Source organism: Rousettus aegyptiacus, unplaced genomic scaffold, assembly GCF_014176215.1.
Source record: "Rousettus aegyptiacus isolate mRouAeg1 unplaced genomic scaffold, mRouAeg1.p scaffold_m13_p_11, whole genome shotgun sequence".
Classification (NCBI taxonomy): Eukaryota; Metazoa; Chordata; class Mammalia; order Chiroptera; family Pteropodidae; genus Rousettus; species Rousettus aegyptiacus.
This window is the reverse complement of record NW_023416286.1, coordinates 14,371,107-14,394,699: the sequence shown is the minus strand read 5'-3', so window position 1 is coordinate 14,394,699 and position 23,593 is coordinate 14,371,107. Positions and strand designations below refer to the sequence as shown.

The 23,593-nt window shown below is 34.3% G+C and overlaps 2 protein-coding genes and 1 long non-coding RNA gene across 9 annotated transcripts in view; 1 reads left to right on the top strand and 2 right to left on the bottom strand.

Annotated features, from left to right (window-relative positions):
• Nucleotides 1-4,650, bottom strand: part of ZC3H13 (zinc finger CCCH-type containing 13) — a 102,454-nt gene extending 97,804 nt beyond the window's left edge. For all 5 annotated transcript variants that reach the window (XM_036228507.1, XM_036228509.1, XM_036228510.1 and 2 more), the window contains exon 1: nt 4,272-4,650. The gene's annotated coding sequence lies outside the window, so the exon portion shown is untranslated. The remainder of the gene's footprint in view (nt 1-4,271) is intronic.
• A 53-nt stretch (nt 4,651-4,703) lies between these two features.
• On the top strand, nt 4,704-14,680 carry LOC118609346. Of its 2 annotated transcripts, XR_004953317.1 has the most exons (4): nt 4,704-4,899; nt 8,044-8,149; nt 12,868-13,043; nt 13,483-14,680. It is a non-coding gene; the product is annotated as an uncharacterized LOC118609346 (long non-coding RNA). The 2 variants fall into 2 exon arrangements; XR_004953316.1 differs by having other exon boundaries at nt 4,705-4,899; nt 12,868-14,678.
• CPB2 (carboxypeptidase B2) overlaps nt 5,258-23,593 on the bottom strand; it is a 39,668-nt gene continuing 21,332 nt past the window's right edge. For both annotated transcript variants that reach the window (XM_016136433.1, XM_016136434.1), the window contains exons 7-11: nt 20,545-20,655; nt 17,967-18,060; nt 10,978-11,180; nt 9,085-9,172; nt 5,258-5,607 (exon numbers count right to left, since the gene is read on the bottom strand). In XM_016136433.1, the coding sequence (XP_015991919.1) occupies nt 5,423-5,607; nt 9,085-9,172; nt 10,978-11,180; nt 17,967-18,060; nt 20,545-20,655 (681 nt within the window). In that variant the 3' untranslated portion in view covers nt 5,258-5,422. The remainder of the gene's footprint in view (nt 5,608-9,084; nt 9,173-10,977; nt 11,181-17,966; nt 18,061-20,544; nt 20,656-23,593) is intronic.

The window sequence follows — 23,593 nt, the reverse complement described above, 5'->3', positions numbered from 1 at the left end:
TACCATTACTAGTAGTAACAAGAAAGACAAATTATAAAAGTATTTCATAAAAAAAGAAACATTAAAAACTAAAACTGTAATAGAAAACTAATCCAAATATATAATCAAATAATTCAACTGGAAATGAAAATATAATGGTTGTACAATATACATTAGAAAACAATATTAAATTCTAGATCAAAATTAACCCAAACAGTACACTACTATGGAAAGTGGGGAACTGCCTAAGAAAAAAGAACTAAGCAATATCACTCTTTATACAATCTATATATTAACTGAAATCTCATTAGTAGTCAAAATTAGTAACTAGAATAAATAATGGCAGCTAAAAAAATAAAAGTTCCATTTGGTAGAGAATTAGTCCTATAAAGTTCACAATGTTCTTTAATGTGTTTCAAAGTAAAGGCATACCACTTAAAAAGAAATTAAATCATAGTGGCACCAAATCAAAACTAAGAAAATTACAAACAATGTGTGGTTCAGTTAGATACTTATTTTCAGATCACATTTTTAAAGGATGCAAAGAACAAGGACAGTGTTTGACAAATGAACAAAGATAATGAACCAAGAGGAAAATATGAAATGGTAGTAGTTTTAAATTAGAAAAATGTATATTCTTATTCTTTAACAAAATTTAATATAAATAGTATGTAAGTAAAATAGAAAATTAATATAAATATTAAAAATAGCAATTAATTTTTAGTGATTCAGAGTTAGAAAAGAACTTGAAATTACACATTTTTAAAAATTAGTGGAGTGTCACATAAATGAACAAGAATTTGCTGCAACATAAAATCAACTTATGTTATCTGTTCTCCAAGTAAGAAACTATACAGTCAACCCTACATACTATATAGTTAATTGATTTAACTTTTCTTGAACACATTCTCAGCATAAATGTGAATTTACAGAGGAAAAGCTGGTAAAATTTCATATGTCTATTTGATTAACTGAACATAAAGAACTAATAAAAGCCAATATAAGTAGAACTGAGAAAGATTTTCTATAAAATGTAGAGCTTTGATTAACTGAGAAAACCATTTTTTTTTTTTTTTTACAATTTATAACTGAGCAGGATTTGATAAGTAAATCTATCAAAAAATATATAGGAAGGGTTTTAATAAAAACAAATTTTAAAGTTTCATTATATAAAAAATCCTTATTAGCTATCATTATCATCTAGAACTTGGAAAACAGGCACACTACCCCACAACACTGCCTCAAGACTAACCCTGACCTTACATTTTTTTCCTCTCCACTATCCATTGAAATGGTCAGTTCTGCCCCCTAAATGCCTATCCCAACATGCCCTCACTCCCAACACACCCCCTCCAAAAAAAAAAAGTCAATGGTAGTGTTTTCCACAGTTGGAGCAACAAATTATTATTATATTTGAAACACTGGTCAACTATCATCTCCTTCCCTGTTTTTCTGAGGGCTCCAGGCATTTATTCTTGTTTCTTACTGCTCTGTAACCTGTTGCTTAACTCAGCACTGCTGGAAAGTACAGTCTCACAGCTTCTCTCCAATCCCAGATACCTAACATAAGCTTTGAAGATTTCAAAGGGTTTGAACTGCTACTTCAAAGAAAATCAAGTGAGAACTAATGTGTCCATCTTACCCCTCTCCTTGCATTCTTGCCACTAAAAATTCTTTCACACAAAATTGTTTTTACAGGTGACATCAAGAACTACTCAAGATTCACCTATATAGTGATTATTCCACAAATTTTACTTCTAGTTACTGTTGAGTCTACCACCTTAGGGAATAGTAGTAATGAAGTAAAGATCTATTTTCCTCTTTTCTCAGAAAGTCGGACCAACTGGCAATGAGTTTGAGTACCAAGTCTAGGTTAAAGAAGGGTCTTAGATTAAAAAAAAAAAAAGGCAAAAGAGAAAAAGGCGAAATTAAAAGTTTTCTAACTGAAAGAAGAAGGAATTCTTCTGATCATTTGTCTAGGAATTTTCATCAGTAGTCAATAACAAGTTATCTAAATATTATTATTTTGCATAAATAAAATCCTTTATGCTTGCAAAGAATACAAAATATGCTTTAAATCCTATTTGTCTAAGTATACACATATAATCTAAAATACTCCAGAAAAGCATTTAAGGTCTACAGCCATGTCACCCTGAACAACAAGCCGGATCTCGTCTGATCTCGGAAGCTAAGCAAGGTTGAATCTAAAACACACAACAAAGAGGGTCTTAATAAGTAAGAACGATCAGTCCCTCCTCAAATTTATAAATATTCATGCTTGTAATTCATACTATATGGTTGGAAAGGAAAAATACGCAGGGGTCTCTTTTGAAACAATTGTTTCTAAAGCCTAATTACTGAAATCTTATCACTAAAACATGAATCATTTCTAGTATGCCCACTTCAATTTTTATTTACATACTTCTGAGGTTTCATCTTCTGGTAGCATAAATGAAAGCATAAACCACTTGAACCTGATGAGTAGCAGCATAATATTAAAACCCTATCCACCGAGGTTCTAAAATGAAAGGGCTATGTTAAAAATAAGGTCTCTTCATATTTATATTTCATGTTTTTGAAAGAAAAAAGTTAAGTTTATTTGATGCACAGTCTGGGAGAATTATTTTAAAAAGAACTTTCTAAGACAATCTTACAGATTGCTTATATGTAGATAGACTAAAACAATTCCAAACTGAATTCCAAAAAAGACTGACCGAACTAAACTGACTACACACAGGTAGGAGCAAGGCAATAATACTATGGCACAGTGTAGAAAAGATAATTTGTTAAAAAGACCATGCACAAGGAATATGCCATGTTAGCAATTACTATAAGCGAAGAGAACTACAATACACAAAACTAACAAAGGAAAATAAAAAGAATAAAAGACCCTTTATATATCAACACCAGTTACATTTCAACTGCTACTAAATATCTGCTGAAAGGGCTCCAACTCTAAATGAAGCCCGGATTAGGGGAGGTGAGGAAGACTAAGATACTGAAAACCAATTCTTCGAATAAGTTAAACAACTTTGCTTTCTCTATGTAAATGCAAATGCATATTATGATACAAATTAACACCACTGATGACTTGTTCAGAAGTTAATACAACATCTACTCATAGATTTTAGTTTTCATTTACAGATATGAAAATCTGATGAATTTGCATATCTTAAAATGTTCCTTTTGAAACATCAATAATTAGGAAGCCAGTAAAAGCCATGTATTTGATAAAACTGGATCCTATCAGATCAACAGTTTTAGTTTCATTGTGCAAGTATTCTTACAGACACAAATTGCTACCTACCTGCATCAACATTCTCAATTCTCAGTCTCTTGTTGAAATTATTGTTACAATCTAAATATTTCATTAAGAAATTGGAAATTACTTTGAAATCTAGATTATGTCCACAAAACTCTCCAAAATACTGTTGCTCAGGCGTAAAGACAAAATTTTCAAATATTTCAGAATTAGCATTTACACGTGGACTGTACTGCATGACCATATTTGGATTTACGGCGGCAGTGTCATGGACTTTGAAAACTTGAGGTGTGAAATTATTTCTTCAAAAAACCCAAACTCTAAAAAGAATGCATACGCCAATAATTTTCAAAGTAGTTCAAATTATCTCAAAACCTCGCGAATTGCTTGACATTATGCTCCATTGAAAAGATCCTATCAATATCATTCAAGTACTATCAACTCCGAATAATTTTCTAGCCACATAATTATTTTAACCTATTTGGAAAGAGATAATGCCAAAGAACAGACCCTCTCCTTTCATTCCACCTTCCCCAGTTTCTGGCAGATGGTTGCCAAAACCACCTACCTAGGAAATGTGAAGTTAAAAAAGTAGCACTCCTCAACTCTCAGTCGTCATTACTGCCAAGAAATAAACAAGACCGAATACAAACAAAAGATAGGTTTCCCTACCAAAAGTGGAATGCATAAACAGTGAGCCTCTAAATTTAAAACCATATTTCAGCACCTTTTCATCGCATACAAATGCGAATACCACGCAAGGGTTCACAAGCCCACCTCAGCGGCAGCGATTCGGTCTTTTGTTTGGATCCACCTGTCCCCTTGGACCAATTCGCCAGAATCAGAACGACAGCGAGACACGAGGCCTGAGCACAGGGAGCTACTGCAGTGTTATGGGCGGTATGCTCCAGGAGCTCAAAAGCCCAGCGTGTGCCAGACAGGGAAGGAAGACAACGCCCGGCCGCCCCATCCCGCTTCTATGCAACATCTTTCCCCGACGACCACGCCAATCCGCGCAATTTACGCTTACCTCCTTCCCGAGCTCTTTTCGTAAGCACAGTTCCGAGGCGTCACCGCTGCCGCTGCTGCCGCTGCCGCCCCGAGGAGCAGGGAAGGAGACTCTGTCCCCGCGCCTGGGCCCGGGAAGACGACAAAGGGGAGGAGGTGGTGCGCGCGCGGCCCCGGGAACCGGCCCTCGGCTAGCGAGGGGTCCCCCGGGGCGCCCAAAGAGCGGCCCGTCGGCCGCTTTGCCAGAATCACGCGACTGAGACGCAGAAAGAAAAACAACGAAGAGAGACAACGGAGTTATAAAAGACAACGAAAATACTATCAAGACGCTGAGAGGTCCGCCTCAAAGAGCCGCCGGAAGTCACGGGCTTGCCCTTTCCTCCGCAGAGCCGTGCTTCCGGCCTCCAGATTAGTCGTCAGCGCGCAGGCACCGCCCCTTTCTGGACACGCCCCGCACCCCGACCCGACTCGTGCGCCACGGAAATCTTCAAGATATCTCTGTGATAGCTCTCTGGACAAGAAGAAACCTGGAGCTAGGAAGAGCTAAAGTGCCCAATTAAAAGTAAATTTAAGAGAAAAAGTTTACTTCTTTTATTACATAATTTCTTACAATAAACGGTTGTAAATGCGTTCCCCAGTTGTTGTCAAAAGTAAGTACAGCCATTCATTTATTCTCAACAATGTTTCATGAGCACTGACCTGGAACAACAGGCGGTGCTCGTCCTGTTTTTGACACCCCTCAGCTTTCTAGGCCATTGTCTATTCCTGTGGAGCAAACGGACTGCAAGGTTTTGTTTTCAAAGGAGCAAACAGAAATTTGTTGAAATTTGGAGAGGAAATCTTTAATGTACTTCTAATACACTTTCTTTTTGTTTGGGTTCTAATTATTTGCATGAAACTAGTTGTTAAAATTGCTTGAGATGGCTAGTCAATCGTAGTAAATGAAAGAAAAAATCTTTACCTAGATTCTTACAAATTACAGAAAAAAAATGTGAATCCTTGTCTGCCTTAATTTTAGGGTAACATTTATTTTGTTCTTTGACAATGTCAAGGAAGAGAAAACCTTTTAACAAAACTATTGGTAAAACTTAAAAAGAAACTGGTACAATGATTTGCTATTGTTGGAATTAGTGAATTAAAATATGAGAGCAGAGTGAAAAAAAATTAAGAGCATTAAACATTCCTGATGACATGCCACGCTATTTTAGAGACAGCGGCCAGAGCTTCTGTACAAGTGGGTTTGATGAAACGCTTTGGCAACAAGAATCCGTATTTGCCTTTATCTCGAAGTTCAATTGTAAAGGAATATTTGATGCCCAAATCATAGATCCAGTCATCTGAACCTCCAGGAGCTAGGTCTACAAGAAGAAAGAGACATTACTTTTAAAAATACAGATGTTTCAAGCTAAGTTAACAAAATGGGATTTTTGTAATCCTAAAAATGAAAATTTATTTGCTTTTTTTCTGATTATTAAGTAATCTAAGTTTCTGGTAGGAAATGGAGATTGAAGAAAAACAGGCCAAGAAGGAAAATAAAAATTCCCCCTAACTTTACCGAGAAGTGATCATCACCATTAACAATTTAGTGCTTTATTTATTCAATGCATGCTTTTTAACAAAAAAAGAAAATTAATTTTTAACTTAATTCTCAAAATTTTCTAAGTTAATTTTTTCTGCTTAAGAACATAAGAACATGTTGTTTTATAACTTTTCTAAGCTTAATTTATCATGACCAGCTTTATGTACTGATGAGTTCAAATCTACATTATCATCTTTAACAATCTCATAGCATTGCATTGTAAAGCTGGATATAATTAATTTAAATATTTACTTGAAGACTTCTAGATTTTATTCTAATTTATAATTAATATAAACAACTTTACAATGAACATCCTTGTTTATACATGTGAATATATGCACTTCTTTGTTCCTTTAGAACAGTACTTCTCAGAGGTAGATTTGCTAATGTAAGGGTATGTACTTTTTACAATTACGCTACATGTTCCAAATAGCCTCCCAAAGAATCGAACCAATTTATATCTCTACTAGCGAAATATGAATATATGCACTTCCCCCTCCCACATTATCCATAGGAATTTTGCATTTCTGGCAATTTTATGGGTGAAAAATAATATTAAATTATATTTCTTTAACACAGTTTAACATTTTGTTTGGTATATTTAGTGTACATATTAATATATTTTTTATCAATTGTCTTATTGTCCTAGTTGATTCAGTATATAGATTGTTTATAAAAGTAACATTAGTGATATTAGCCCTGTGTAATATGTAGAGAATTTTTTCTTTTTATCTGGTTACTTAGCTTTCCACTTGGTTTTTGACAGGGTTTTTATATGAAAATATTTTATCTATCTGGAATTTATTTTGGAGAAAGACATGTTAGTAATACAATTAAATTTTTTTCTAAGTAACTTGTCAGTTACTTAGCCCTATTGAATAACTTAACATTCTTAAGTGGTTTGAAATACCTTCTTTATGAGACACTAGGATCTCCTTATCTATTAGTGTCTTTCTGTACTCATTGATCTGTCTCTTCCAGGCTCAGTTCCACACTGTCTTAATTACTACAGATTTCTATTGTGTTTTAATATCTGGTTGGGCAAATTCTCTCTAGTCTTAGTTTTCATAATTTTACAAGTTCCTTTAACAAATTTATTGTTTCAAATGAAATTCAAAATCATTTAAGTGTTTATTGGGATGAATGTACAAATTAATTCAGAACAACTGACACTTTTTATATTGCTTTCCCACTCAAAAACATAACAGGTTTCTCATGTCTTCTTTTATGTACGCGAGTAAAATTTTCTGGTTTTTGTATAGATCATACAAATTTGTGTGTATACACATGTGTGTGTGTGTGTATATATATATATATACACACATTTAACAATGAATCCATGTATATGGATGTATCTATATGTATATATATGTGCATGTGTGTGTATATATACACACACCTACACAAGTAGGGATGAAGTAGGATCTTTTTTCCATTTAATTTTCTACCTGATTATTTTTGGTATATAAGAAAGTTATAGATCGATGTATATTTAGTTAATAGTCAGCCACCTTACTCAACTTTTTAATTCTAACTAATATTTTTGGTTCATTTTCTACTGTTTTCCAGGTGAACAACAATATAATATGCAAGTGATCGTTTTTGCTTCTCTCTAATATCTATATTTGAATTAATACAAAGATGTTTACTGAAACACTTTATGATATTAAAAAATATCAATCAAACAGTAGATTAGTTAAGTTATTCATTCATTCAGCAAATATTTCTGACAGCCATTGTCAATATTTAACATTTGTTCTTCCGGACATTTTCCTGTGCTTACACACACATACACATGGGTGTGTCCTGAATGAATGAGGTGTGGAAATGGACTCATTTCATCATAACAGGAAGTTGCTCCATAAATTCCTCCAGCTCTCAGGAACTATGGTTATGCTTTGGGGAACAATAGTAGAGAAAAGGGTAGGAATCAGAACAGTTCTGAACTGTGAAAGGGAATCGTAGGGTTTTTCTGTAACAGAGCAAGGACCTGAGTTGGCAAAGGCAGTGGTGGACCAGTGACACCAAGGAACCAGTGATACCGTGTAGACTAATCTGGCCTCAGTTTGTTCTGTGACAATTTGAGATTGTTTAGAAGTAAGAGGAAACTTCTGGTTCTGGACTTTCCACAAATAGGGCATCTGGTGCTTAAGCTATTTATTGAATATAATATAAATGTGATTATTAATATGAATGTGTTTTTATACCCCTGCAGATCATACCTATTCAAGGAAACTCTGGGACTTTGAATATATTGTCTCAAGGCCTTTTCACATGCCATTCCCTCTCCCCCTACTCTTTGTTTGGCAGCTACTTACCAGGTAGGTCTCCCAGAAATGTTACCTACAGAGAGACACCTTCCAAGACCACTTTAGCTATGTAGCCCCTCTCTCCAGGAGTTATTCTCAAACCCATAGCCTATTTTATTTTCTTAACTTATCAATGGAATTATACTATATTTTTGCTATTTAGTTGTTTATATTAGAGTTTGGAAAACTTTTTCTATAAAGAACCAGATAGTAAATCTTTTAGGCTTTGTGTGTCCCATAATCTGTGTCACAACTACTCAACTCTACTGGCATGAAAACTATCATAGACAATACACAAATGAAGGGGTGTGGCTGTGTTCAAATAAAACTTTATTTTCTGTTCCTCTTTTCCCATCTACCTCTCCAGCTTCAAAAGAGTAAAACAATTGTTTATTATCCCACTGCAGACACAAAGAAGTCCCTCGATAAACATCTTTGGGCAGAAATTAATTTAAAATATTTGTTAAGAGTTAGCCACATGCATGTTCTCATCACTGCGATACAAACAAAAGATATTCAACTATGATGTGCTATACCCTTGAGCACAGACTGTCATTAAGAAGCGACTAATATAAATGATGTTCCCTATATTTATATCCAACCTGCACAAACTTACATAGTGGCCCTGTACATCTTATACATTTTTTTTGACCCTTTATGACCTTTTCTGCTCCACTCAACTAGTGTGATGCCAATTCTATAGTTCTTACTCTATATAAATAAGCATAATTTCTTAAGTATCATTTTGGCTTCTTTTTAGTATCATTAATATATTCTTAAGTGCTGTCATAGTTATTATGCTTCCATTTCTAATTATTAATAATCCAGTTGTTTTCATTTCACCTTGTTTAAACATTCCACTTACAAAACTGAAATCCACACAGAAAAACAAAACAGATTTCTTTAGTACATCACAGTTCTCCAAGATCTTAAAAAGAAATACTTACATAAACTTTCTGAACCACTTCCGTGTGTGTATTTGGTATCTTTACTAGTACTCTCGATAGCATGGACTGCTTCACTGGCCACTAGAGACTAAAATTAATAGAATGGGGAATTTCAGTTAATGTACAGCATTAAAACAGGACGTGTAGAAGTTTCTAAAAAAAATTATATATTAATTGACTCAGACTATATATATGAAGAAATAGACAGTAGAATGGTGGTCGCCAGGAGCTGGGTGGCGGCGGGGGAGGATATTGATCAAAGGATACTAACTTCCAGTTATAAGTTGGATAAGTTCTGGGGATCTAATGTGCAGCATGACGACTACAGTTAACAATATTATATTATATACTTGAGAGTTGATTAAAGAGTAGATCTTAAAAAATTATCATTATGTGAGGTGATGGATGTGTTAACTCACTTTATTGTGGTAATCATATCACAATATATATGTGTATCAAATCATCACAATTATTCTCAATAAAGTTGGGGAAAAATTATGCATATGAAAAATCTACATTCAAAAGGTAAATTAGGAAGAGTAAATTAACTTAAAAAAAATTTTTTTTGCTATATGGAAATCACAGTTGGTTGTCTTTAAATATAGATTCTTCCAATATATTGAAAATTTTATTTAATTTGAAAAAATAATAGTCATATGCCTTCTTAAGGAATTCATTTATTTTGTAAAATGAAGTATACTTATATTTCAAAAGCAAACAACTTGGGATTATTTCATTCCTAGACAAAATTATCACCAAACTTTAAATCCAACATCTCTAAACAATGATATACCTAGGGCATGCCTGATTCACTTCTCATCCTTTTTACAAACTCTATTTTATTCTTGTGTAAAATGTCTAATAACTCCCAAAGACTCATGAATTAAAAAAAGGTATTATTCCTGGTATGGAGCAGGATAACAACTAAGTCCCCTATTCTACTACTTTTGTTTCTAGCTTACCCAGATCTTTCTGAAGTTAAATGGTATTCACTGTCACTCTCTTGAATGACTGAGAGGAATGTTATTGGATAAGATGTGCCATTCTTTTGTTCAAAATAAAAGTTTAAATGGAATCCCATTGTCTATACAACAAAATTCAAATTATTTTGACATTCAAACAAGCTGACCTTATCTTTGTAAGCTGACCTCATCTACTTTGAGAGGGTGTCACCCTTCACTCTGTGTACCCTCGCAGTCCCCTGGACATACTTCCCATGGGAAATATCATCTTCTCAGCTTGGCACGTCTTCACTTGCCTGTCTACCTGTAGAAATCCTATTTTTCACTGTCCGTCTAAAATTGTATCTGTACCTTGATATCAATAGCACTTTATCATTCCTTTTTCTTTTACTGTATTGTTAACTATATTTCAAAAAACGGGGTGAGTGGATGGAGGTGCTCTTGCCTCAATGCTGCAATTGGAAGTGCTTTAAATAGGTCCTCTGGGGGTTAGGGAGATCATCATGCAAACAATTCCTGATGCACCTGTCAAATTGACGAGTGTTGTGCTAGGACTTGATCTGTGGTGGCTATTGTAGAAAGCTAGTGGCCAGAAAGTTGCATAATTCCAGATACTCTTGTCCTGGTTCTTGCTTGTATGTAGAGTATATCCAGGTGGAATAATTCCCTCCTGACCTTCAAAGAACTTGTCCGACTTTTCCTTAGCCTATCTGCTGGACTAAAGTTCATATTCTCAGGGTAAGGCCGCATTCTTTACCTTCCTTCTGTGAACTCTGACCCTGGATAACCCTCAGAAGAGTTAGACCAAAACATAAGCATCTTTTCATTTGTATTCTAGAGGAGAAATTTTTTCCCCACAGTTTTTGATTCTTGAACTAAGTATTATTTTATCTCTGAAATATTAATGATAAAATAATTAAGTAGCACTTACCAGTTCCTCATGGTCTTTGCTTTTGCTTCTGCTATAGGAATATGGAAACACTATCTTCTGGGAATATGAATGCATAGTAATATAAGCTTTAATGTGGTTGATATTTCTTCTTAAGAAATTAGCAACTGCCTTCACTTCTGGTTCTGATTCAGGGTAAAGTCCACAGTAGATTTCTGAGCATGAAAAACTTGATGCACCTTTCTCTGTGGTGAAATTGATAGAATTATGAGGGGATTCACATATTATAGTAATATGTGATTTCCCTCACAATGTATTCTCCTAATAACTATGGTATAACATTTTTAGATAATGGATTACATAGAGTTCTGTAAAGAGCATATTTCGATGTTCACTAAATGTTATTTATGTGAACTCAAATATTTATATGCCCTCATAGCAAACACTCCAACATTTGCTGCCTGGGATCAGCCATCTTGCAACCTTGAGAAAGTAACCAAGAGAGTCTCAGAAATGCTAGCCCTGGCTCCAAACCTCTGGTTATGCGAGAAAAATAAATCCCACTTTTTTTAATCCATTACAAGTTTGTTTTTTTTTTTTCTGTTATATGTAGTTTAAAAATTACTAAGCAATATAGCCCATGAAAGAAAAGTATCATTTGGGAACTAAGAATATGCAAATTTGATAACAACAACAACAACAACAACAACAACAACAACAAATCCAATCAAAAAATGGACAGAGGACCTGAACAGACACCTGTCCCAAGAACATATACAATGACCAACAAACATGAAAAGATGCTCAACATTGCTAGCCATTAGGAAAAAGCAAATCAAAACCACAATGGGATACCATCTCACAGCTGTTAGAATAGCTATAATCAACAGGATAAGTAATAACAAATGTTAGAGAGGATACAGAGAAAAAAGAACTCTCATACACTGCTGGTGGCACTACAAATTTGTACAGTAGCTATGGAAAACAATATGGAGGCTCCTCAAAAAACTAAGAATTGATCTATTATATAATTCCTCTACTAGGTATTTACCGCGAAGACTTAAAAACTCATATCTGAAAAGATATTTGCACACCAATGTTCCTAGCGGAATTATTTACGGTGGCCAGGACATGGAAACAACCAAAGTGTCCTATGATAGATGATTGGCTAAAGAAGCTATGCTACATATATACAACAGAAAATTACTCATCCATAAGAAGAGATGAAACACTGCCATTTGTGACAACATGGATGGACCTTGAGATAATCATGCTTATTAAAATAAGCCAAACAGAAAAAGTTGAAAACCACATGATATCACTTATATATGGGGTATAAACCTTAAAGCAACAAACAAACAGGACAAACAAACAGACTCGTGGACATGGACTATAGACTAGTGGTTACTAGAGGGTAGAGGGGTGGGGAGAGGAGGAAAGGAGATGGGGTAAAAAGAGTCAATTATGTGGTGACAAAGAAGTCTAACTATGAGAGGGGAACACAGAATGCAATATATATATGTGTGTGTGTGTGTGTGTGTGTGTGTGTGTGTGTGTGTATACACACGCACACATATATATATACACATACACATACCTTACTGATAAATTGTACACCTGAAACTTACTGGATTTTGTTAACCAACATCACCAAAAAAGTAAAAAAATAAAAATAAAAAATAAATAAAATTGTGACCTGTCCCCATAAAAAAAAAAAAAAAGAATATGCAAATTCACCTTCTGTGCTACTTCTAACTTGGTGAAGTGGTATAGTAAATAAAATGAGATAGAGGTATTTGGTGCCAGAATAATGTTTATGCATTCTTTTGAAAGATTATAATATATATTTCTTTGAATGATTTCCTGCCTCCCAACACTTTTGTCCCTAATTCAGAGAGAGCCACCTCTAACCAAAAAATTTTTCCCTCCCAGAAACAGTTGATTAGCTCTAAACTGGATCCTTAACTTGTATTCTGTCTGCCACGTTGAATCCCTCCGCTGATAACTTGAAATCAAGATGAAGATTCTAGTTTCAGTTCATCTGCTCTCTTGAACAAAGAAGATAACAATAACACCACCAGCTGACACCCATTGAGCATATGAGATATGTATGTATATTTGTGTGTGTGTGTATGTATGTATGTATGTATGTATCAGGAACTCTGCTAAGATTAACACACAACATTTCATTTAATCCTCACAGCATCCTATGAAGTAAATACTGTTATTTTAAGAGATGCAAATTGGACACTTTTGGTGGTTAACCATCCTACAATAAAAGGCTATGTAACATATTGTTAATTACCCAATCAATTGATTCTAATCTTGATTTTGCCACTTAATAGCTATATGGCCTTGTTTTTCAACCTATGTATACCTTGATTTCTTTATCTGCTAAATGGAAAAAAATACACATTAATGAGGATTTAATGAGGTTTCAATGAGCTAATGCATACAATGTGCTTTGCACAGTGCCTGGCATATATACTAAGTGTTTACTCTCTGTTGTTTCTTGTCATTGTTATCATTGTCACCATTATCATGAAGAATGGAACTCACAAAAGCCAGTGTGCATCACAGAGATGAGATGGAAGAGAAAAGACTCAGTGAGCCTCCTACATTGCTCTAGCCCAGTTGCAGTCTGTTTCTGAAGCCCAGCTGCATTCTTGTCCTTGGGTTCCTTGGGCCACTCCATTATCCTTACAGAGCCTGCCTTTCTTAAGCTTGTTCTGCTTTCTTCCTGTTATTTGCAAAGGAAACAGCCTCAATGTTTGTTAAGCATTCTTTTTCTCACAAAGAAATTTTGTACTGAACATCCAAGGCCTTTCCAAGTATTTTATTTGTTTTACTTTTTAACCAATAATGTGATCGGACAAACCATTTTTGATAGTTTAGTCAATTTCAAATTCTCCTGGCCTTTTTTCCCTGAAATACATATAGTTCTGGAAAATAAAGATTATATATTAGGGGTAGAGGTTGGAGAGGACATAAAAGAGTTGAAGGGAGAGGTGGTACCCTATTATGAATCCTAAGACCAGAGTTGTTCAATAGAAATATAATGTAAGTCATTTATTTTAAGTTTTCAAGTAATCACTTTTAAAAAAACAACAGGTAAAACTAATTTTAAGAATACATCTTATTTAACCCAATATGTGCAAAGTATCATTTCAAATGTAACCAATATAAAAATTATTCATGAGATACTTTGTTACATTTTTCATGCTAAAACTTCAAAACCTGGTGTGTATTTTATAATTACTGCACATCTCCATTCAAACAAGTCACATTTCAAGTGCTCAATGTCCACATGTGGCTGGTGGCTACTGTCTTGGGCAGTGCACCTTCAGATTCTCATTCTGTGACTCTCATCCTACTGAGATGTCAAGCATTTTGGAGAAAAGAATAGGAGGTCAGGAAACCTGAGTTTCAGACTCTGCTTTGCCATTAAACAGGCACATTAATCTGGGCAAGTTACTTCGTCTCTCAGCGTAAGTGCTTACTTTGTCCCAAGAGGTGCTTGATTTACCAGGTCTCTTCAAGTTAAAGCATTATTTGATATATAGGAAAAGAATCAAGAAATGTCAGAAGAGGTAAGACAGAAAATAGACTAGAAATAACAAGGCCTTGGGGAGTAGGGAATGAAGAGATATTGCTTAATGATTACAGAGTTTCTGTTTGGGATGATGAAAGTTTTGGGAGTGGATATTGGTGATGATTATACTAGGCTGTGAATGTACTTAATGCCACAATCATATAGTCAAAATGGTTAAATGACAAATTTATGTTATATATATTTTACTATAATAAAAAATAATTAAAAGATACTGCTGTCTCATAGGAAAAGGAATAAAGAATTTTTCACTGCATACCCATTGTAAAAACTTTGTAATTTAACTTAACATTTTTGAAAATATGTGTATCTTAGGAAGTTTGAGACCAAAATGCCCCTTGTTATGGACTGCATTCTGCCCCACCCCAAATTCATTTGTTTAAGCCCTAATCCGCAATGTTCTATATTTAAAGATAGGGCTTTTAAGGAGCTATTAAGGTTTAATAAAGTCACAAAGGTGGGAGCTTGATCTAATATGGCTAGTTTCCTTATAAGAAGAGACACATACCAAGGATGAACAAAACACAGAGAAAAGGCCATGTGGGGACACAATGAAAAGGTGGTCATCTATGAGCCAAAGAAAGAGTCTTTAGAGAAACCCACCCTTCTGACACCTTGATCTTGGATTTCCAGTCTCCAGAACTGCAAGAAATAAATTTCTCTTATGTACATTGCCCAGTCTGTGATATTTTCTTATGCCAACCCTAGCAAACTAAGACACTCCCAACCCCATTCTCATCTCTAGCATGTGTGCACATACACACACACACACACAAACAATTTTAATACAAAGGAAGGGTAAAGTGAACATAAAATGAATAAGTAGGCTGATAACATCACTTCCTATTAATAAGCGAGGTACTCTAATAGATATTTTACAAAGTATTATGAAAGCATATTCCAGTTGTAGGGGCAAGGAAAAGGTAAGATTTAATGCTTTCTCATTGGCTTACTTATATGGTACTGAAAAGATGCTGGGGCATTTGGCAAAAAAAGAGTCCTTACAATTACTTTTTGTTTTATTTGGAACTCTTTCTTCTCTATGTACTTGCTGCTTCTGCTTCTATTTTTAACTCTTGTGATGTATAATAATATAAGACCATGCCTAGGAGGAGTCTGAGATATTTCTTGTTGGCAATAACAATATATTTTGACTACTTGGCTATTCAAATTAGGTAACAGTGCCTTTATCATGAAAAATATGAAGTAAAATAGAGCACCAAAAGAGCTTAAAATAAAATAAAAAGTTCCTAAAAGGAATTTGTAACTGATGAGTGATTATCAGACAGAGAAAAATCTCAATAAACTTGGAGTCAGTCAGCCTGGCTTTATATCCCAGCTCTGCCACTCTGTAGCTTAGTGCATTCCAGCAAGGGATTAACCCTTTAAATTCTGGGATTCTCCATCTATGATATGTAGGTAATAAAATGTAGGGGATGAACTATGTTAACTGTTTAGTGCTTAATAACTGTCAGCTCTATTTATTCAGGCCTATTTTATGTTAGCTGCTGCTTCTCTGACTCCCCTGCTCAGTTGTCATTGCTTGAACAGTCTCTGGGCCTCAGCAGGCACTTTTATTAGGCAATCTTGAGGACAGCTCTAATGGATAAACCACTACATGATTCCTTTGAGCCTGAGGCAGGATTAACTGCTCTTTCTTCTCCTTAGTGACTACATCTCTTGCTCTCTTAGAACAACTAAATTCATTTACATGTTCATTGAATTAACATTTTCAGAGAACCCTCCATGTGTCAGGCACTGCATTAGGTCATGGATAATAGTTATTGTCCTCATGGAATTTCTAACCTGGAAGGAGAAAGAAAAAAGTTAAGTACTTTGTTGTGGAGTTTTCATATGTGCTCTTGGATAATGATAAAATGTTCAAAATCACGAATAACCACTTCTTTTTTTAAAGAAAATATGTAAGATCATGTACATATGTAGGATATTGCAGGGGCAAAAAGCTGGAAAGAAGAGGGCATTTCTGTGCACAGTAGCTTAACCGCCCACTCCCTTGTAATCTCAAAGGAGCTATATGCTCTCACTTCCAAAAATATACATGATTTAAGCTTATTGTTCAGTGTAGTTTTGTAGTTGTTTTGTAGTTGTTTCTTAAATGTTGTGCCTATGAAATATAATGCGAGACCGAAAGGTGAACTAACACCTACCTCTTTGAGAGAAGACAATGTTCCAGAATACTTTAATCAATGTTCATTACCTTAAGTCAAGGAATAATCAATGTTCAGTACCTTAAGTCAAGGAATAATAAACTCCCATCCACTAGACAAAAGTTTATCTTTATAATATTCATGAAAGAAAGAACTTGATAAGAAAGTAAACAGTAAACATAAAAGAAAATGTTTTCAGACACTATGGAAGTAAACATTTACCTAAGCAAATCAGAGGTACCCACCAAACCCTGGTCTCTGCTGTTACAGGAAGCAACAACGGAGGAAATTGGACGCTCAGACAACTTTATTAGAGGAAGGAGAATTTAATGCCAGCAGAGAGTGTGGGGGCTTTCAACAGACCCAAAGCACGATTTCCCCTTGGTTAGATTTCTTACAGCTTATATACCCTTGCAGTGTCCATTCAAGGGGCACGTGATTCCTTTGTTTGAGGTTTCACATGTGCTTCATGACTCAGGATGGGAGGGGGAGCTTTGGGTCGAGGGTTGCAAGGGGAGAGGAATTTCCAGACCACTGGTCTTACAGGTCATTTGTTTTGCAACCTTGGCATTATCAGCACTGTTATAGGATTCTCGAACAGAGAGATGGGACATTGAGGCTATAAGTAGGAAGCAACAATTATTAATGCCAGCACCTGCTCAGTGGATTCTTATCCAAAGGTTGAGCCCTGACTGTAACATAATAAGCAGTTTTATAGTCTTGTTATTCCTACACAACTACAGAGATAAGGGAGGACATAAGTTAGTTGGCAAGCCATGAATCAACAGATGTGAGCTGGAGAGTCCTGGAAGGGGGAGAGAGAGAAATTAAGAATGGGCTTTAACTGGCTGAGTTGGTCATTTCTGCAATGCTTTCCCTTTCAAATGCCTCCTCTCCTCTCTCACTGCTATCCTAAGGATGAAAATTATTTGTTTATTAAAGTAAGAAATTTAAGTCACTTGCTTATTATTCTAAAAAAATAGAATTTTAGAATTTTTAAGCTAGAAGGTACCTTAGAGAACTGGTGCAACTTCTTTCTTTTAAAGATGAAGAAACAGCAGAGAGGTTCAGGTGATTTGCTGACTCTAGTCAATAATATTCAAAGCATTACTTTGAACTAAAACATTAATTATTTAAATTACTTCTTGATTCAGGTAGACTTCCCCTCTAATTAGTTTTAATTAACGATTCTTTCTTATGAGTACCACCTTTTCAATGAAGTAACATTGCTAGAAATAAAGCAAACAACCTACCACACCAGTGTTTGGAAGCAAAATTCCTGTTCAAGTCTGTTCCAATGCAAGGATTGTTTTCATGAAAAGAACGGTTCTTTCTCCACATTCGATTCTAAATAAACAAAACACAGATAACCATGGTGGCCACGTTTGCGGTTCAAGGAAAGACAGGACTTTTAAAACCTAAGTAGCCAGGGCTGTGTTTCTCTTAGTCAATCCTATCACTTCTTCCTGTCACTCACTGTCTTCACAGTATTCCTTTACACAGCTTGTGTTTATAGCCAGGTCTCAATCATGTTCACTCAAACTATTTCAGTTTGAATTTTTAAAAAATCACAATATTTGATCAATTTTGATGTAGACAAATAAATTTGCACTTGGTTTTGCTAGGCTGCATATTGGCCTTCTTGTTTAGTCTTGTCTCCCTTAATTTTATGCATCATCATTTTGAGTTCCTTCGAAGAAAAGTAAAGTAACTTTGTGTTTCAACTCAAATTAAAACTGAGTTAGGAGGTTTTTTTTTAATTGAAATATATTTGACATCTAATATGTCTTAAATTTAAGGTGTGCAACATATTGATTTGATACATTTATATATTGTAATAGGATAGCCATTTTAGTGATAGTAAACACCTCTATCAGATCACATAATTATTTCATTTTTATGGTGGGCATAATTAAGATTTAGTATCTTAGCACATTTGATGACTATAATACAGTATTGTTGAGTAATGAGTTTCAATCCTCTCTTTAGATTGAATTCAACACTCTAAAAGCTACAGGAGATAGAGGAAGACACCTCTAGCCTGATGGCTCCTTTGATTGTACTGATTCGATTCTGGTTTGGAGACATAAAGCAAATTCCCCACTAGATCCTTGGGGTAAACTAGGAAATTTTATCAAGTAAACAGTTGCGTAGACTTGAAGTTCTAAGTTTGGGGTGATATGGCACTCTTTCCCCCTACTCTCACCAGCCCTTCTGCCAAGCCTCCCTTTCTGCTTCTAACCCCTGGCCTGTGGTTTGGTGGGTAGTAATGATTGCCCTGGAGAAATTAGGTTCTCAAACTGCAGGACTAATTGACAGAATTAAAACAGAAAGGCTAGCTGGAAAGTAAAAACATCTAAAGGATAACTGATTTCCGCTATGATTCAGGTGAAGGCATAAACTTATTATAGTATCAATCTACAAATGTGACCATTTATTGAACACTAAATTTGTGTTATGTATATGGTAGGTATTTCTCATTAGTTCAAGATTTGCCCTCCCCCACCTGCAAATGCTTATCCACAGTATTTCTCTCACCTTAGATGACTTTTTAAAAAATCAATCTTTATAACTCCTTTCTCTTCTGCATAAATTGCCTCCTATGTGAACAATTCCTGTATAATCCCAAATATTTCTAATCACTGCAATTATTCTCATTCTCCTTAGTGTTTACCTGTGCTATTCAAGTAGGTTTTTCTGAACTTATATATACTTAGTTGCCTTTTTATATCCCCCTCATTAAATTAAAAAAGACCGTACTTCATATAGTTTGAGTAATTGTACATGAATCATGATGTTGATGGGCTAGAGAAAACATTTATAATGGTTTCTGAATAGATGAGATTGACCAGGATACTTATGCTCATGATTAAGTTTAAAGGTACTAAGGTTTAAATTCACATATTGGCTAGAATAAAAGCTCAGTTAGAATGCTGTTATGAGTCTTTCAATTTATGATTTTACAAATCAAAATGTTATTCAAAGGATTCCTCGTGAGAATAAATGGATATAGGCATTACACATCAATGGTAGCTAAAATCTCAAAAAGAGTCACAATCAGATGTTATACGCATCCTGATGGGAGGACACACTTGCACAATGAAGTAGTCTTGCCAAAAAAGTCAATCCTGAATCTAGTTAAGCCTCTAGATCCAAATATCAAGTTTTAGAAAATTAAGAGGACAGCAGAATCTTTAAACTGCAACGTGGCAAAATGCAAATAGCAAATCCAGACAATGGGAAACACTTCAGTTCAATGAATAAATTGCAAGGAAGAATGAGAGTAAAAGAGTGAGACTGAGAGCATCTATGGATTAAAATAGAATTAAATGACATGTAAATCAATCATAACATAATAGCCTTCTTTGGATCTTGAATCACAGAAACTTATTAAAAAGTTATGATACCACTGGAAATTTAAATAGTGATTGGACATTTTATATTAATGATTATTAATTAATTTACATATGTAATTTTACTGTGGTGGTTTTTTAAGAGCTCTTAAAGATGCATAGCAAAATATTTATTGATGAAATAATATAATATCTGAGATTTGCTTCAAAATAATATGGATAAGGTAAAAGTAGGTGGGGCATGTAGATGAAAAAAGATTGGTTATGAATTGATTATTTTTGAAGCTGTCTGACAGGTACATAGGAGTTAAAATTATTTCCACACATACATGTTTGAACTTTTCCATAATGATAATTAAACATTTTTTAATAATAAAACCATTGTGTCAAGATCCAGGATTCTATGAATAATTCATCCTGTGTATCTTGCATCCTCAAAGGGAGGGGAGCATGTTTTGTTTTATTTGGCTTCACTTACCTTTTTCCATGTGTAGTCATAACCATCCACATTAACTACCGGCATGACATAGAAATCTAAGTGCCTCAGAAGATTGGTATACAGACTTTCTTCCTCATAGTATTGAGTTACCTACAAATTAAACCAAGTATGTTTAATAATATCTCTTTTAAGTTCTTCTAAACTTTACCTGTTTCTTTAAGTGTGTTTATATATATTTTTTTAAGTTCGGTAAAATAATTTAACTTTCAGGAAGCATATCAGTTCCTGGAAAGAATGAATTTAGGGTACTAAACTGCCAAGTGCTGGTAAATACCTTGGATACAGGACAAATGGTTTTCCTATTTAATGGAGGCACCAAACAGAACCAAATATTTTCTAAAATTTCCTCTAAGAAACAAAAATAATTATTTGTTAAATCCATAAAGCCTACCACAAATATTTAAGGAAACAAAAATCTAGATATAGTTCCACTTCTTTTTCAATAATTCATATCAACCAGAGCTTAAACTAACCTTGTCATATGCTCAGATAGAACTAATGATATTTTCTATGTTGTCTTTATAACTTGTGAAACTAAATTTTTGCAGCAATAAAGTGTGTTTTCCAAGCATTGGATTATTTGGCTTTTAAACAGCCATAGCTTTTCCTAGGTACTAGCTATGAGTTTCCCAGTAGGTATCATCTGACACTGGTATTCTCTGCTTTAGACTCACACCTTCATTAGGGTCACATATTTCAACATGTTCCAATGATGTCCTCATTTCAATGACTGAAAAGTTTACCCCAGAGTAACCAAACATAGAGAGGCAGGAGAAACCACAAAGACAAATTTCAGCTGGTTAAACCTTTATCTAGGACTGAGATTTGGTATAAAAACTTCACTTGTGGCAACATTGCTACATTTTAATTTGTGGATTAGTTTATAATTATTTGTTACTTCGAACTTTATTTGAAAAACTTTAAGAAATAATTTTATTATCAACAAAAGAAAAATGTTTTTTAAATCCTACCTTAGCTGCAGCAAAATGTTTACCATTTTCTCTTCAAATATTTAACATATTTTATTTATATTTCCCTAAAATAATTATGATTCATATTAAAATTCTTTGCAATGGATAACACTTATGAAGTATAGGAGAAATAAAAACAAAAGTATAAGTTATTTTTTAACGTACTACGAGTCAGAAATGAAAGCTTAATGAGAAAGAAGAAAATTTTATAGGATAAAAGAAGCTATTTTAAATAGCTCAGCAACTAGTTAAATACACTTTTATTCTACAAATTTGTAAATTTATGTCAGAATCATGTTTCAGTAATAACATAGCATTCATTGTCAGAAGAAAAGATTATGAGATCTTATTTATTTCAAAATATAAAGCATTTATCATTTTTATTTCTGCATTGTGTGCTGAACTTTTAATAGATATGGCATAGTGAATTTCTTCATTTGCTTCACTCTCTTTATTTCCTTACTACCTTTATCAATGGTTAGTGAAAATCTTTCAGCAGAAAGTTAGGCTTTAAGAGATGATCAATGTTAGCTGTGGTATTTCTTGTATAATAGTAGAGCTCCAAATAGGTGGGGTGAGTGAGGGCTGAAATATAACCTTTATAAAAAGAAGGATAGAGAGGAAACTCTGCAATAAGGGTACTTCTCAATGTCTGTAAGTGGAGAAGTAGATCCCAATGAAAGAGTGACTTGAATAGATCAGCTAGATAATATAGTATCCTTAGACCTTTAAATATTTTTCTGATTGGCTAAAGGTAAGATTGAATTATACTTGGAACTATGGCAGGCCTGTGCTGCTTTCCAGGTATTATGAGTATTACAGCAAGGTTATTTAGATGCAGAGAAATCCAAGAAATATTCTTAATTGACTTTGTGAAATATGTCATTACTTATTAAAATCTCTTCAGGTTTGACATTTATCAAATAATCTATACTTCAAAAGCATACACTCTAAATATCTAAACATGGAATTGAAGTAATGTAACCTCTAAAATTCTATAAGCCTACCTTATAATTCTGACTTAGTGCTATCAACTGTGTTTAAAGACGTTAATTCTCTTTCAAATAACATTTTCGGCCAAGTCAAACATGTTCATAAATCTAATACTTCTTTACTATTAATTTGTGATCTGTGTGTCATGGGGCTCTCCAAGCATATCTCATCCAATGAGTTTTCACAGTATTCTATAAATATATTTACTGTTATTATTTTACATCTAGTGAATAAATTACTTTTAATAAGGTGGGTGGCTGAAGAAATTATGCCTGAGACACAAAAGACAGACCACCAAATGAGTAACATAATCATTGTCCTACTATAAGAAAATGAGAATAAAGATGAGGAAAGGGGGTGATAGAGGAGAACATAAAAGTGAGTGATTAGGAGGTGGGAGATAAAGCCTTGACTGATGCCTATCAGGTGGGCCAGTGGCAAATGATTACTTAGCTCTTTTTTGCCTGGGGTACACTAAAGCTTTGTCTTTATAATGATCCTAAACAGCAACAATAACAGTACCAATAACCATTTGACAGAGAATAAATTAGTACATGAGAGCATATAAAATGTATAAGAAGATTTAAAATAAACTGTTACTCCTACTACCATTAGAAATATAGCAGAGAACTGTATGTCCCAGTTTTTCTCTAATTTCTATGTATGTATGGATAATTCTGACCTTATCCAATGGCAATAAGGTATTAGCCCAATGGTTTGTGATGTTTAGCTCCTACTCACTGGACCCCATAGTTGTATTTCAGCCTAAACCTGCAGCACTGATTTGAATGCCCCCTCCAAAAGACTTTAGAGATTATCTTAGCCCTCAAAAAACTAATAAAAGTGTTGTTAGAAAAGAAAAAATAATAATTCAATGTTATAAATATGATAATAAAATTGAGATATACAAAGTGGCTCAGGTTAATTGTGTGGGATACTTTGAATTGCTGAAAAATGATGATCATAGGGGCAAGAAATTCAGGATACAGGTGAATGGGTGATTTGTGATGAGACTCAGGCTTGTTAGTGAAAAAAAGAGATTTCTAGAAAGGAGCTGATAAATT